At 39.6% G+C, this 16,795-nt stretch overlaps 1 protein-coding gene across 20 annotated transcripts in view; it reads left to right on the plus strand.

The window, feature by feature from the left end:
* The window catches only part of DLG2 (discs large MAGUK scaffold protein 2), a 1,248,672-nt gene that overhangs the window by 1,136,460 nt on the left and 95,417 nt on the right, over positions 1 to 16,795 (plus strand). For all 20 annotated transcript variants that reach the window (XM_089512900.1, XM_089512903.1, XM_089512905.1 and 17 more), the window contains one exon: positions 12,257 to 12,371. In XM_089512900.1, the coding sequence (XP_089369026.1) occupies positions 12,257 to 12,371 (115 nt within the window). The remainder of the gene's footprint in view (positions 1 to 12,256; positions 12,372 to 16,795) is intronic.

Genomic DNA, 16,795 nt, shown 5'->3' on the forward strand with positions numbered 1-16,795 from the left:
GTTTTTCCAATTTCTGAGAGTAGACTGACTAAGGGCTCTAGACTGAATATTTTAATGAGTCATTATTTATTATTATTAGTTATTTATAGACTTCCAGCAGCTCTCAAAGTGGCTAACAGAAGATTCTTGAAATAAAATTGCGCTAAAAGCTAGTATAGGGATTAGATAAAATAGAGTGAATTATCAGAGAGATGTGCATATGAGAGAATGTGGAAATGTTTAAAATATGGTATAAATATTAATATTATATTGTTCTCTACTGTAATAATGGAATTGAAGTGTTAGGAATCATGGTGAAGATTAGACAGATCATATGCAACTTGAATAAGAACTGTGAGGCAGAAAGGTAAACTTGGAGGCTGTCCACTCTGCAGAAATAATCCAGTTTGACATCAGTTTAACTGTCATCATTCAGTGCTAGTTTTGTGAGTCATTTAGCCTTCTCTGTCAGATTGCTCTGGTTCCACAATATTGACACAAGACTTCTAAGTCTCTGTATATAATTGCATAGCTTCTAATAAGCAAAGCACAGCTGGTTACCCTTGAATTCAGAGCCTCATCTGAGTGTGTTTGCCTTTTGGCTCGCTCCTGCATGAATAATCATGACCACGGACTTCAAGTCTGCAAAACAGAGGGGCGACTGTAGTTATTTTAATCAGTACTCTAACCATCCAACATATTTTTACTGTTACCGCAGTAATTTTTTTTTTTAATGATGTGGATCTAGGACCATGGACAACCAACTATGAAGCTGACATGATTTGGAATGAATATTTATCCCTGATATTTAGTTGTTGTTGTATGCCTCCAAATCAATTTTGACTTATGACAACCCTAAGGTGAACCTATCACAAGGTTTTCTTGGCAAGTTTCTTCAGAGCTGGTTTGCTATTGCCATCCTCTGAGCCTGAGAGAGTGTGACTTGCCCAAGACTGCCCAGTGTGTTTTTATGCTCGAGCTGGGAATCAAACCCTGGGACCCAGAGTCATAACACAACGCTCAAACCACTACACTGTGCTGGCTCTCTTGATATTTAGTACTGTGATTACAGTCAGCCCTCTGTATCCATGAATTCCTTATCCACGGATTGAACCGTCCATGGTTTGAAAATAGTTAAAATATATAAATTCCAAAATGCAGTAATTGGTTTTGCTATTTTATATAAGGGACACCATTTTACTATGCCACTGTATTCAATGAGACTTGAGCATCCACAGATTTTCGCATCTATGGCAGGTCCTGGAAACAAACCCCAGCAAATATCAAGGGCTCACTGTATTTGTCTGATACCTTGATCACCAAGGATTTCCCAGGGTGGCTTATAAAAAAAATACTTGCAGTGAAGTACAGTGGACCCTTGTTATACACTGGGGTTTGGTTCCAAGATCCTCCGTGAATAACAAAATTTGTGGATGCTCAAGTCCCATTAAATATAATGACATAACAAAATGGTATCCCTTATAAAAAAATGGAAAATCAAGGGTTGATATTTGAAATTTATACTTTTTTTAGCATTTTCAAACCGTGGATGCTTGAATCCATGTATAAAAAATCCGTGTATAAGAAGTGCCCACTGTACTTTGAAACGAACAAACATTAAAGTGCCACATAAGATCAAACAATAGTGATACTTAAGAGGGTTGCCAGGTGAAATAAGAGACAGAACTCGTGTATCTTTAGTGGCTGGATAAAAGAGGGAAATTCAGCAGGTGTTGACCAGCATTGAAGTGAATATGGGACCATGTTGCTGAATCAGTTTTGACCTTGATTTTCTATTTGTCCAAATGTGCTGGGTGCTGTGTAAACTGACCCTGTTGAAATGGACTTTGGATAATGCAGGCATTTTGTAAGTCCTCGATGAACAAGGTCACAGTCCTTTAGAAAGGCCTTTTCCTATATAAGAGCTCCCTTCTCTGAAAAGTAATTTGGAAAGATTTCAGCTTGAGTGGTAAACCTTTAACAAATTATATTGGAACAGGAAATCCATGCAGCTCTCATGGGAGAGTTTTATAACAAAGTTATTAGTCTTCTTTTGACATGTACTTTTCTTGGAAAGACATATCTGCAAAAGTGTCCATTATAATTGGATTGTTTTCTATCTATATTCCTCAAAATGTACAGGTTACCTTTATAACCAGACCTAAACTGATATTGAAGCAAGAGAATGAGAAGCTATTTTAATCTGCAGATGCACAATGTGGAAAAAATGATTTTGCTATTTTGTGATAATATTAGTGAAATAATTGCTTTGGTGTTCACTTTATCAGTTTGTGGGCACTTTATTTTTACAGGAACCTAACTCCCAGTCATTTAATAAAAAGCTATATTATTAAAAGCTGCATTCATTTACTAAATGTAGAGTGTTTTTTGACTGGGTTAGCACAGCGCGATAAAAGAGCCATTATCCTGGGAATAACTAGGGAATAACCAGGCAATAAATAACAAATAATTCATGGAATTTTCCCGTGAATGATTTTTATTGCCTTGTTATTCCCAGGATGATGGCACTTTAATTGCTTTTCATCACGCCGTTGTGTAAAAACCTTTATCACGATTGCACAATTTTCCCGGGATATTCCCGGGATAATGGCACTTTAATTGCGATGTGAAAATCTTAATCGCAAATATGCAATTTTCATGGGATAATCACCATAATAAAGTCCTATGATTGCAATTTAACTGTTTCAAAACTGGGTTGTGTAGTTTGGTGAGGCAATAAAGCTCTCTGGATGGGAATTCAAAATTTCCCTCCCTAAATTACAAGTCTCAGGATTCTATAGCATGTTGCTATGGCAGCTAAAGTGGAACCATAGTTCTGTAGTGTGGAAGGGCCACTGATCTAAGTCTTATGAAAAATGATATGCATATGGTCCATATATATTTATGGGCAATATAAATTCCTGCATGGCATGGGGTTGGACTAGATATCACTTCTCGTTCCTTCCAACTCTAAGATTCTATTATGCTATTCTGTTATTCTATTTTGAAACAGCTTGATCTTCATGCACACAGACATGTGGGCTAAGATGCTGCATCATTTTTGAACAGTGTAAATCTAAACACATGCAGTTAGTAACACAGTTGTTGCACTATACCACTATACTTCTAGATATGAACATTGTGTGTCCGAGTGCATATCTGCTAATTTGCCTGCTTCTTGTCCTATAATGCACTGGGAAAATATATAATGACTATTTCTGCAATTTCCCATAAATCAATTGCTATGTTAAAGGCACTGACTGATAGTTATGCAGCATCCAAGAAGTGTAGCTGGATGGCTACAACCCTGCTGGGTCAGTCTCTTTTTTTTTTTATTTTATTTTATTTTAAATTATTTTATTCAATTAAAAAATAGTACACACTAATACATACAAAAACTTATAACATAAAGCACATAAAACATAAAAAACATACAAACATCTTTCTCACAAACATACCCACATATCTAACAATTCTCACATGTCTCTCTTCCTTCCATCCTATCAAATCTACCCTTAGACATCTACTTACAAATGACATAACATTTAACATACAGATTGACTTCCTAACTACCAGACCTTCTCTTGTTGATCATATTTGTCTATCAATTGTTCGGTGTTCAACTTTAATTATCATCTTCAAAGAAAAGAAAAAGAAAAAAAACTGGCAAAATACAAAAAAGAAGACCCTGACTTTTCTCCTTACCACTGCCAGAGAAGTGTTAACATTGAGCTGCTTAGCCAAGTTATAATAGCTTAGATTGAACTTATGGTAGCTTCTTTACCCCACTCGTTTTCAAAAAATGTTGTCACCTTTCTCCAATATTCTAAATGTTTATCTCTGCACATCTTGTTTGAGTTCAGGATCGCAATGTCTATCCCCATCCCTTTGTATACTTTTAATAGCCATTCATCGCACGACGGTACTATCTCACTCTTCCATCTTTGTGCATAGCAAATTCTTGCTAATGAAACCATATGAAAAATTGCCCTCTCATCTTCTTTTCTGGTTCCTTCGTCCAGCATTCCTAATAGATACAACTCCGTCTTAAGCACTAAATCTGTTCCCATTATCTGGTTAATTGAGTTGTTAACCATCCTCCAAAATTGTTTTGCTTTGCTACATTCCCACCATGCATGAAAGAAAGTTCCCTTTTTCTTTCTGCATTTCCAACATTTATCTTTTCTGGTTTTATAGATTTTAGCCATCTTATAGGGTGAGAGGTACCAGAAGTATATCATTTTGAAAAAGTTTTCTCTAATATTTTGTGAGATAGTCAGCTTTTTTTGGTCTTTCCATACCTTTTCCCACTGATTTAACATAATTGGGTGGCCTACACATGTAGCCCATTTTATCATCTGACTTTTTACTGTCTCTTCTTCCATTTCCAAAGATAGTAATATTACATATACTTTCCCAATTAGTTTAACATTCTCTAAATACAAAATTTTGCTCAATTCAATTTTTTTAATATCCAGTTCAAACCCAGTTATCTTTTTGTCCATTTTGAATCTTTCATAGATTTGTCTGTATGTGAACCAGTTGATGTTTGTTCCCTCCCTTTCCTCAATTAGTTCTTCTCTTGTTTTCATTCTCACCTCCTCTCTTGTTTTTGCCCACAGGTCTTCGTATCCCCCCCCCCGAAGACCTGGGTCAGTCTCAACTAGTGTGTGTGTGTGTGTGTGTGTGTGTGTGTCTTCAAGTCACCTGTTAACTTATGGCAACATAGTGAATTTCATAGGTTTTTCTTAGGCAAGGAATACTCAGTGACGGTTTTGCAAGTTTCTTCCTCTGAAATATAGTACACTCGCTGAATCATTTGTTGAATGGTGGATCAATCATAGGTAAATCCAGTTGATTTCATGGTACTATTCTAGTTTCCTGGCTGGATCCTATTAGCTAGTCCCACACAGAGGATTATTATTATTATTATTATCATTTATTTATATAGCGTTGTAGATTTGCACAGCGCTGTACATAAAAACAATAAATATAAAAGAGTAAACCTGCCTATGGCGTACAATCTAAGAAATAATAGGATAATACATATAAAATGCATAGCAATACAGGAAATGGTTCAATAAAACAGGCGGGAAAAGAACATCAAATAGCAAATGATAATCACGCAATGCCTGGGAACACTTTTCTGAACAGGATGGTCTTCAACTCCATTTTGAAGCTGGCCAAAGAAGCTGAAGAGTAGGCCAAAGTTGTTGAGTGGTGAGTCAACACATAGGTAAATGCAATTGATTCCATAGTTCTACTCTAGTTTGGAGTTAAGCCTGGGTGAAATTGTTTCACTAGTGGTATACTCCTCATGCAACAATGAATTGAATAGGCCCATTGTACAATGGCAAGAACAGAACATCTGCATTAAACAAGGAAACTTATACAGAAAAATGGCACCAAGAGGATTCTAGCCTCTATCTTCTTAGTACTTATCCTCTTTAGGACCATCTAGGTTGGAGGTAGGAAAACTGGAAACCTCAAGGCCAGTTTTTAGGCCACAGGACCCACAGTGGGCATACATACCACACATGCCCAAACACAAAACCTGGAAAGAGTTGGAACCATTCCTAGTCATTAAAATCTCATTTTGGGGAAGGTTTTTGAGGAAGAGAAGCAAAGGCTGCATCTCTGCTTTGGCATCGGTTTTTGAGGATAAGTGCCTCAAATATACAGTGTTATGATATGGCGAGGTGGAAATACCCTCAAAGCCCAACTGGCAGTTTTTGCACATCCCTGTTTAGAAATGTGCAGTCTCACAGACAAGTAGAGACCCAAGGAAGTCTTTTATTGCTTAAGGTCATGTGTGAGTTCGCTTTTGCTCCAATTGGGAACTGCCCACAATCCGAAGCTACACTTTATGGAGACTGAGATTCTGATCTTACTTCCCACTCTTCACGCTGGAGTCTAAATATAGATGTTAACTCCTACGCCTGAATCCATGGAATTTCTCCATTATTTATTAAAGAGAAAATCTGGTCTAAAAGTAAAGATTCTTTATATAGAATTAAAACAGATGCAGCTAAGCCACCAGCAGAAGAGGGACAGGGAATCAACAATGGGTTGTTTCAGATTTTATGAAGACATTCCTCTGGAAATGAAAAACAAACAGGAGTATACCTACTTCGTTGTTATTAACTGCCCTTGAGTTCACCCCCAACTCATGCCAACCCTGTGGATGAGACATTTCCAAGATCCCCTGTCCTCCACTGTTCTACTTAGGTCCTGTAAATTCATTCCCATGACCTCCCTGATTGAGTCTATCCATCTGGCATGTGACCTTCTTTTCTTTCTGCTACCTTCTACCTTTCTTAGCATTATTGCTTTTCCAATTAATCATGCCTTCTCATGATGTGGCCAAAGTTCGCCAGGGGGAAAATGTAGCAGACAAACCACGCGGTTTCCCACCGGTGGAAAAAGAACCCGCAAAAAGCGGGTTCTTTTTGCAGCACGATACTGACACTGCAGTGCGCCAATGGCACACTCGCAATGTCAGTATCACGCCGTTATGCACGGATGCTAAGCGTTTGTCACGTCAAAATGACGGCACCCATCTGTACAGGGCACCGCCATTTTAATGTACGGAATACATGCTAGGGTTGTGGGGTGTCTGTAAGCAACACCCTGAGGCAACCCTAGCATATCATCAAGACACGCGGCAAGGCCCGTCTGTACCGAGCTATTGACTTCAAAAAAGATTTCAGGCTTGATCTGTTCTAGGACCAACTTGTTTGTCTTTTTAGCTGTCCACAGAATTCTCAACACTCTTCTCCAGTACCATATCTTCAATGAGTTGATTTTCTTTCTGTCTGCTTTATTTACTGTTCAGCTCTCACATCCATGCATGATGCATGGGAATCATGGCTTGGACAATCCTAAGTGCTCAGGTTTTTTTATTTTTCATCTTTACTCTTTAGGATCTTGTGTGGTAATTTTATAGCTGTCCTTCCCATTCCTAGTCTTCTTATTTCTTGACTACAGTCACTATTCTGATCAATGTTTGATTTAAGGTTCGGGAACTCTTTAACTGTTTCAATTTCCTTGTTGTCTAACTTTAATGTACGTATGTCCTCCGTGGTCATTATTTTGGTGCAGAATGAGGACGTGGATCTACCCATCTCCAAATAGAATTCTTCCACCAATGAAATTTTCCTTCATACCCCAAATTTCTAGCATTACAGAGAGTAGAACACTGAAAATGGTTCACACCTAGAACTCATATTCACTGTGTTCCCATCCCCTTGATAGTCGTGCTTACCCATATTCTTTAGGCGTGTAAACTGTATGTTTAAATGCTAAAATGAAGCAATTCAATGCTAGAAATTTGGAGACTGAAAGAAAATTCTATTTGAAAGTGCAGAACTCTTATTTTTGGGAAGACAATGGCCCCATTTTTCACCCATTGCCCCACTGCACAGGAGACAGGGTTATGGCAGGCTCTTGAGATCTTCATGCTCAGAAAGACAGAAAGCCTAGTTTTTTGCCATGTGCATACAGAGTGGTTGAAAAGGAGATTATCCTTGAGAGTGATGGGAGGAGAGTATTCTGTCTTCACATGCTTGAGAGTACTCTCTTCATAAGCCTTCAAAGAAGAAAAGAATAGTCTCAGGTTGCACAATTTGTGCCTAGGAACAAGAGGTGCCCTCTGATTCAAGAGTCTGACACCACCAACTCCTTGTCAGACTTATACCCAATCTGCACTGCAAAATAATGCAGTTTGACATCGCTTTAACTGTCATAGCTGCATCCTGTGGAATCCTAGGAATTGTAGTTTGTTGTGGTATCGGAGAAGGCTCACAAAACTCACAAAAGTACAAATCCTAAAGTTCCATAGCATTGATCCATGACAATTAAAGCAGTGACAAATGGCATTATTTCTGCAGTGCAGATAAAGTCCTAGTGCTGATCAGATCAGAATGGTAAAGGTGAAACCAAGTCTTATAAGGAATGAATGAAGTAGCTGGGCATGTTTAACTTGGAGCAGAAAAGACCGAGCGATGATGTGATAGCTATCTTTAAATGTCTGAGGAGATATCACATAAAAGATGCAGCAAGCTTGTTTTCTCCTGCTCCAGAGACTAGAACAGAACCAGTGAATTCAAGTTAGAAGAAAAGAGATCCAACCTAATCATTAGGAAGGACTTTTTTATTGTAAGAGCTGTTTGACAGTGAAGTAGATTGCCCTGAAAGGTGTTGAATTAAATGAATCTTGTGGTCCCTTCCAGCTCTATAGCTATATGGAAATGGCATGCTTCAGGAAATACAATAAGACCTCTTGAGTCAGCCAGACCTGGCCTCCTGCCACTAGCTAGCTAGTTTTGCCTTTCCATGAAATCTTGGCATATCAACAAACTATTCATTTTGGTTTAGTGCTATTAAAAGATTTTTTTATTGGTCTGACTTTTCAGGAAATATGCAAAAGCCCCTTATTGGAGTAAAATCAGTTTATACATCAAGCCTGCTAATGCCTGCAGAAAGTTTCTATGACCTGGAACTCTCTGTATTGACTAAGTCTTTATCCATGGATTCAACCATCCATGGCTTAAAATATTTTAAAATTCATATACTCCTGAAAGCAAACATTGATTTTGCCATTTTATATGTGTGAAAGGGATCTAGGAATCCAAGTGGACCACAAATTGAACATGAGTCGACAGTGTGATGCGGCAGCTAAAAAGGCCAATGCAGTTTTAGGCTGCATCAATAAAAGTATTATGTCTAGGTCAAGGGATATAATAGTACCACTCTATTCTGCTTTGGTCAGGCCTCACCTGGAATACTGTGTCCCATTCTGGGCATCACAATTCAAAAAGGATGTGGAGAAACTGGAGCGTGTCCAAAGGAGGGAGACTAAAATGGTGAAGGGCCTGGAAACCATGCCCAATGAGGAATGACTTAGGGAACTGGGGATGTTTAGCTTGGAGAAGAGAAGGTTAAGAGGTGATATGATAGCACTGTTTAAATATCTGAAGGGATGTCATGTTGAGGAGGGAACAAGCTTATACATACACTTCAGCCTTCTTCTCAACAGTGAAACATCCTACATCAGAGAGTGGTGGAATCTCCTTATTTGGAGGTTTTCAACCAGAGGCTGGATGGCCACCTGTTGGAAGTGCTTTGATTGTGCATTTCCTCATGGGAAGGGGTTGGACTGGATGGTGCTTTAGGTCTCTTCCAACTCTGTGATTCTATGATTCTCTTCTTCAGGTTCAACCTACCTTGCTCCTCAGAGGACTTGTGTCATAGACCCCTGATCTTCTCCATTGCTCTCCTCCATTTCTTGTGTGCTGTCACATTGGCTTTGACTTATAGTGAGACTATGAATGAGAGACCTCTGAGAGACTCAATTATTAATATGCTTGCTCATCCTTTCAAACGCAGAACTGTGCAAATGCAGAACTGACTTTTATCTAGTCAGTACCTCTGTAATGTGGGCTTCTTCATTTCCTACTGCCTCCAACTTTACTGACCATTATGAAGTTTTCTAATGAGCCGTGTTGTCTCAAGACATGTTCAAAGTACAATAGCCTTAGATTGGTCATTTTGACTTCTAGGGAAAATTTAGGCCTTATTTGCTCTTGGCTCCTGATTTGTCTTCAGGGTGGTCCATAGTATCTATGGAACTCTCCTCCAGCACCAGGTTTCAAATGAGTTGATTTAGGTTCCACTGTCAGATTTCTTCACTGTCCAACTGTCACAGCCATACATATAAATTGGAAATACTATGGCATGGATACACATACTCTCCTCTATATCCATTCCAATTGGCTCCATTCCAATTTATTCACATCCTTATTTATTTATTTATTTATTTATTTATTTATTGGAATAATCTACCCTATATCAGATCTCAGACACAAGCCTATCAATTAAATTACCTTAGATACTGTAAGTAAGTAAGTAAACTGTTTTAGAATGAATGATTTAATTTATATCCTACTTTTTCCCAATTTGAAACTCAAGGTGGTTCACAGCATAGAATAAAGCAAAGTACAGCTTTAAAAAATCAACCCTTCAAACAATCAGTTGTCAAATAATGGGTTAATAAACAGGTAAATCCCTTTGATTCAATAGGTCTATTTTAGTTGAGACTAAGAAGAGGATTCAGACTTTTCTATTCAGGTGTAGCCACACAGAAGAATTAAAGCAGCTTGTCACCACTTTAACTGCCATGACTTTATCCTGTGGAATTCTGTGATATGTAGTTTGGTGAAGCACCAGAGCTCTCTTAGACCCGGCTGAATACTTCACCAAACTACAAATCTTAGGATTCCATGGGACAGAGTCATGTGGCAGTTAAAGTGGCATCAAACTGCTTCAGTTCTGCAGTGCAGCTGTACCCTATGTTTCGACAGAGAACCTAAAAGGCTGCAACAATGAGACAAGATAAGCGAAGGCATATAAAACTGTTTGAATTTATATTACCTTATGAGAGAAGTCTTTGCAAGGTATCACATACGCTCCAAGGCCTGAAGGAAAGGCTGTTACAAAAGTGGCTAAGAGATGTTGCAATCTGAAAATTCTGCAGATGATAAAAGTTAAGAGGAAAGACCTGAATCCCAAATCACTGCAGTGGTGTAGTGTGGAACCCAGCCAGATTTTTGGCAATTGTGAAGGTCAAATAAGTGAATATTGCTAGTTATGGGCTAATGAATAAAAATAACTGTCCCATATTATGCAACAGTGATGCACTCTGGGAAGTATGCCAAACTGAACAGCAAACATTAACTAAGGAAATAGTGGTAATGCCAAGACTTATGGACAGAAGAAAATGAGATGTATGCAGAGAGACAGGCTTGTTAATGACAATACAGACCTGCAATATGGTCATCTAGTAAGGGGCTGCCTTGGGAAAGTAGGAATTACATGGAAATAGAGCTGCAACTGTTAGTTGAGAAACTGAATCCCTTCAGCCAGGATGGGAGAAAGTTCAAGGTGTATTCACACTGCAGAAATAAAACAATTTGACACCACTTTAACTATCATGACTCTATCCTATCAAATCCTGGGATTTGTAGTTTGGTGAGGCACCAGAGCTCTCTGACAGGATAGAGCCATGGCAATTAAAGTGGCATCAGGCTGCTTTATTTTTGCAGTGTGGCAGGTGTCTACGTAGGAACATGATAACACTCTTCAAAAATCTAAAGAGCTCTGTCTCACAGAAGACCATAATTACTTGTATTTTGTGCCTCACAGAGGTAAGTGTAGGTCTAATGGGTTTAAGATATAGACATAAATTTGAGTTAAACATTAGGGCTGAAATCCTATATCTTGGTTGGGTAACTTTATACTCATGTAGTTACATGGTGGTTGTGCTATACCAAACTTCTGCTGAATATGAATATGAATATGTCCTGTATTGTGTGTATTTCTGATTTTGGGGGATGTACCATGCTTAGACATCAGAATTCAGAGACATAGCATGTTAGTCTGAAAGATCTGTATGCAAACAGAACTTGTAGCACCTTTGAGACTAAGTGAGAGAAAGACGTTGTAGCATAAGCTTTTGTAGACTTGGGGGTCATTCACACTATGAAATAACCCGGTGTTGTAACTAGGTTATTTCAGGGTCATTCACACTGTGCCCCGAACACACCCAGCGTGGTGGGGGGCCGTGAAAAAGCAACTTTATCTGGTGCATTCAGCATATTCAGTAGTGCAAATGCAGTACTAAATCAGCCCAGATCGCTCATCAGTCCAGCCATGAGGCACCGCCATGTTGATCTGAAAGTGGAACCAGTGTGAATGCCAAACTGGGTTGGAGAGAGTGGATCATGCTAAACGTAGTGTGAACATTGATTCAGTATCACATCATAGGTCCGCATCATGTTGGTACAAAAGAGTGAATGTGAATGACCCCCCCCCCCCAGTTGACTTCCTCAAATGCATGGACCAATATATGCATCTGAGAAAGCAAACCAGGTCTACAAAAGCTTGGTCTACAAATTCTTTCACACAGTTAATCTCAAAAGTGCTATAAGATCCCTTTGCATAGCAGTCAGAATGTTGGACTGGAACATGGGAAATTAATGTGCAAGTCTTCACTCTGTTATGAAACTCACTGAGTGGCCTTGGACCTGTCACTATCTCTCAGCTTGATCTACCTCAGACGGTTATTATGTGGATAAACTGGGGAAGAAGAGAGCCACAAACACTCAGATCATCAGAGGATAAAGGATATAAATGTAAGAAATGAATAATAAAGATATACAAGCAGTATCAGGGTGATGAATTCTTTTTTAAAAAAGCACACTTTTTCCCCCTTTAACAGAATACGCCCGATTTGAAGCCAAGATCCATGACCTGCGTGAACAGATGATGAATCACAGCATGAGTTCTGGGTCGGGCTCCCTGCGAACCAATCAGAAGCGCTCCCTCTACGTCAGGTAGGCATACAAAATGGTGCCATTTGCAGATGAGAAACAATACTCAGTAAAGTATTTAAGAATGGTGTGTGCTTTTCCTAGATTTTCTTCAATACAGGGGCATCACTAGTCAGGTGCAGACCACACCAGGTGACGCCCTAATACCACTATTCCCAAACCTTTGTCTTTTGAAATGGGATATGGGGTTTGCCTGCATCTCTTTAAAATGCTGAAGAGATGATGTGAGTGGGGTGAGGTTTAGTGAGAGAAGAAAAAAGAGACACCTCCCCCCAGGTTGTTGTTGTTGTTGTTGAAAAAAAATACATTTTAAATTTTATAGTTTTTTTATTCTTTTAAAATTTTCTGTAACAACATCCCATCTTACCACATTTTTACTTTAACCACATAAAACTATGTACATGTAGTGTGTAGAGAGTTCTTGTCGCATCTTTGAGACTAACTAAAAGAAAGAGGTTGACAGCATGGACTTTCATAAACTTAAATCTACTTCCTCATATAGAATTATAGAGTTGGAAGAGACCCCAAGGGCTATCCAGTCCAACCCCCTGCCATGCAGAAACTCTCAATCAAAGCATCCCTGACAGATGGCCATCCAGCATCTGTTTAAAGGCTTCCAAAGAAGAAGACTGCACCACTCTCCAAGGGAGTGTGTTCCATTGTCGAAGAGCTCTTACTGTCAGGAAGTTCCTCCTAATGTTTAGGTGGACTCTCTTTTCCTTTAATTCCTGTAAGATGCATTTGGAGTTGGTGTGAGTGGGGCAAGGCTCAGTGAGAGGAGAAAGGGGGTTGGCAAAAGCCATACTTTCATAATCAGCCCCCTCTGGAAGGAGTATGGAAGTACAGTACTATAACATCATGTGGAAAGGTAAGCAGAAAGACATTTCAATCCCACTGCCTCTTGTCTTTCTTCTGCAGTGCAATACAACCTAAAGAGAAGGGCCTTTTCAGATGGTCTCAGAGCTCTAATGGGCTCATACTTCAAATAACCTGGACCCAAGCTGTATAGGACCAAAAATGAACTGGCAGCCATGGAGCTATTGCAACAAGAAGGTTGTGTGCTCCTTTTTAGCCAGCCCCAATTAACAATCTGGCTGCAGTTCTTTCACCCAACTGAAGTTTCAGAGCACTTTTCAAAGGCATCTTGAAGTCTCTTCCAACTCTATGATTCTATTATTCCTGCCTAGAACACATTACAGTAATCCAAACAGGATGTTACCAAGGTGCATACCACCTTGGCTTCTCCAGAAACATAATCCCTTTAAATCTGCAAATGCCTTCTTGGTCACTTTTGTTTTTATGTTCTATGTTTTTAATTGTATTGTTCTTTTAATATTGCGAAGCTGCTCTGAGTCCCAGTTCTGAAAAAAGACCGGGATACAAAAAATATTATTATTATTATTATTATTATTATTATTATTATTATTATTTTGAATCAAAGAGTACCCCCCACACCAAATTAAAAAAACCCCACAAAACTGCATTTTCAAGGAAACCGTAACTCCATCTAACACAGGCCGAATCCGTATTCACAGACAAGACAGACCAGGAACATTTCTGTCTTGTCTGACAGCTTGAAGTGCACTGCATTAGAGGAATCTGCATGCCTTACCACACTACAGATCCCAAGATTCCATAGGACAGAGGCAAGATAGTTCAAGCATGATCAAACTGCAGTATTTGTGCAGTCATTGCACTCCCAATTTTTAAAATCAATCAATTGATCAATCAATCAATATTTATTTTTTTTTTAAATCCTAGAAAAGATGGAGAAGCTGTGCCTTATTTTAATACAGATTACCACTTCTGGTGTCTTCTAGGAATGATGATTCCCCTTTGTCCATTGGTTGTTGTTTTCTCACATTAGAGACATTTTTTCCCCAAAATCTTTGGCATCCTCCTTCCCATATACCCTTTCCTAAGCCTAAGCAACTGAGAAGTAAAACTAAACACTTGTGATCCTGTTGCTCCAATGGGAACATGGAAATTCTGGTGTGCGTACTTTGCATAGGCTTCCCCATTTTCTCTTGTTTTGCTGGAGAGAGTAATTCCCCATGAATAAATCTCCCATAAACACAACAGAAAGATTTCTGTGTCTATGCAGTGAAGTTCCCTTAATAGATTAGTACTTTTGCTTTCATTTTGCCGTAGGCCACACTCTGTATACATGCAACTTCCTGGCCATCAGCCCTTTTTATGCCTGGAATATAAGCTAGAGGAGACTGGGCTTTAGTTGTTTTTAATAGCACTCCCTTCTTCTTAAGTGCATTCATTTGCCAGTCTACATCACTCATGCTGAGTCTCCAGTTCAAACTGATGATGGCGAATTGGAGGATGGCAATTTGTCAACTCCCCTGGTGGAGATGATTGCTCTTGGTGGAACTAATTCAGATGATGACCTTACAGAGATCCAATTAAGATCCAGGCTCTTAAGCATATGTCAGCATGACAGAGAGCAGGAAATGAGGGTGACCCATTGGGAGGAAAAATGGCACCCTTGGTGTGTAGCTTAATGATGTCGATGTGGTTTCTGGTGGACGGGAAGGGTCAGAAGGATTATTTCTTAACAGTTCTTGGAAACCTCAGTGGTGCTGATAATTGATTTGTGGCTGTTGAGAGAGAGAGCAGGGTGGGCAGCTGGAAGGGAGTGGTGTTGCCTCTAACAATGGAAGCTGGTGGTTCTTATGCCAAGGGAGCAGTGAATCTGCTCTGGGTTTTAGTCCAGAGATGGTGAATAATGCTGGGGGTTGCACTTCTTAAAAGGTTTAGAGGTGAAATAATAGCCATGTTTAATATTTGAAGGAATGTCATATTGAAGCTGAAGCAAGCTTGTTTTCTGCTGCTTCAGAGACTGGGACACAATAGATTCAAGCTACAACAAAAGAGATTCCACCTAAAAATTAGCAAGAACTTCCTGAGAGTAAAAGCTATTTGACAGTGGAATGTGCTGTTGCTTTGGAGTATGATGGAGTCTCCTTCTTTGAAGGTTTTTAAGCATAGGCTGGGTGCCCATGTGTCGAGAGTACTTTCATTGTGTCTTCATGCATGGCAGAGGGTTAGACTAGATGGCAGATGTGGTCCCTTCCGATTCTTATGATTCTTTGAAAGTCTACAGGGTTGTGCTTTGAATGAGATTCCCATGGTATCCTCCAAATAGGTTTGAACACCTGGAAATAGTTCCTCTGAAGTTGAGACTGAAACCCAGTTTCACTTCCCACTGATACAGAAGACATTGGAGTTTATTGCACTGGCCCTGAAACGGGCCCAGTGCATTCCCAAATGTGTGCTTTAGAACAGTTCTCACAAATGGTGCCCTCTGGAATGGAACAGGGACGCAACTGGAACACCCAGAGGCAAAGGCAGCATTCCAGTGTGCGATAAAATGGGGTTCGTGGCCCCATCACGTTCTGTGCGCGCCCTCCCACAGGCACGTTAGAACGCACTGGGGAACATTTTAACCCCAGTGCAATAAACTTCATTATCTTCCACTGGTCATATCCCCTATTGGATCTCCTTTTGAGAATAAGTGTCACGAATATGCTGTACCCCAAGAAAAAGAATGGAATTATGGCATCTCTGTGTCCCAGCTGTGCCAATGGAAAGCTGTACTTAGAGTCAGTGATTTTCTGAAGTACAGCAAGCCTCTGGTGTCCTAAAGGTACAAAGATCACACTCTCTTTTTTCCAATGGGATGGAGACCTACTTTTATTCCTGGATGGAGGTGTGGGGGGATGCCAGCATATACTCCTCTTCTTTCTGGGATGGGGAACAGAGATTCATCACAGCCACTAGGTCCTCCTCCAGCTTCATTCAATGTGAAAGGCTGAGAATTTTCTTTCTGCCTCAGATAGCAGGAGGGCAGGTGCTGCCCTGCTTCCATGACACCCAGAATCTGCTACCTGGGAACACTGCCTCACTCTGCTGAATGTTAGGCCTGGCCTTGTGATGTGACACCATACTTTTATTTTGTTATACATCTCTACTGCACCCCATTTTTCAACTAACATTTTTCAACTAACATTATCTTCCCATTTAATCACTTTATCACACATAGATAAACCACAATTTTAGCAAGAGAATACCTACCCCACGTTGCTGCTATGCCTCTGAAGCATTGTTAGACAGCATATTTTTTATTGATGTGGTCAGTTATGCTGCCACTCCATTATTCCACAGATGTGAGAAGTGACAGTCCATGGTAGTCCCAATATTGAGTAGTCATATGGTGTCAGTCTACCCCCTCCCCCTTGTTATTCCAAAGCAACCTGTTTTCTTTTTTTAAAAAAAAACTTTATTTTACACATTCTTATAATTCCAGAACTGCATTACAATTTTTTTTAAGAATAGTAGTTTTAAGAAGGCATGCTGGGTAGTGTGTAGGGCAGGAAAGCAGAGTTAAGGGGAATGTGGAAGATCAAGAGTGGGAC

Source organism: Sceloporus occidentalis, unplaced genomic scaffold (assembly GCF_023333645.1).
Source record: "Sceloporus occidentalis isolate IW3139 unplaced genomic scaffold, rSceOcc1.0.p SCAF_2, whole genome shotgun sequence".
Taxonomy (NCBI): Eukaryota; Metazoa; Chordata; class Lepidosauria; order Squamata; family Phrynosomatidae; genus Sceloporus; species Sceloporus occidentalis.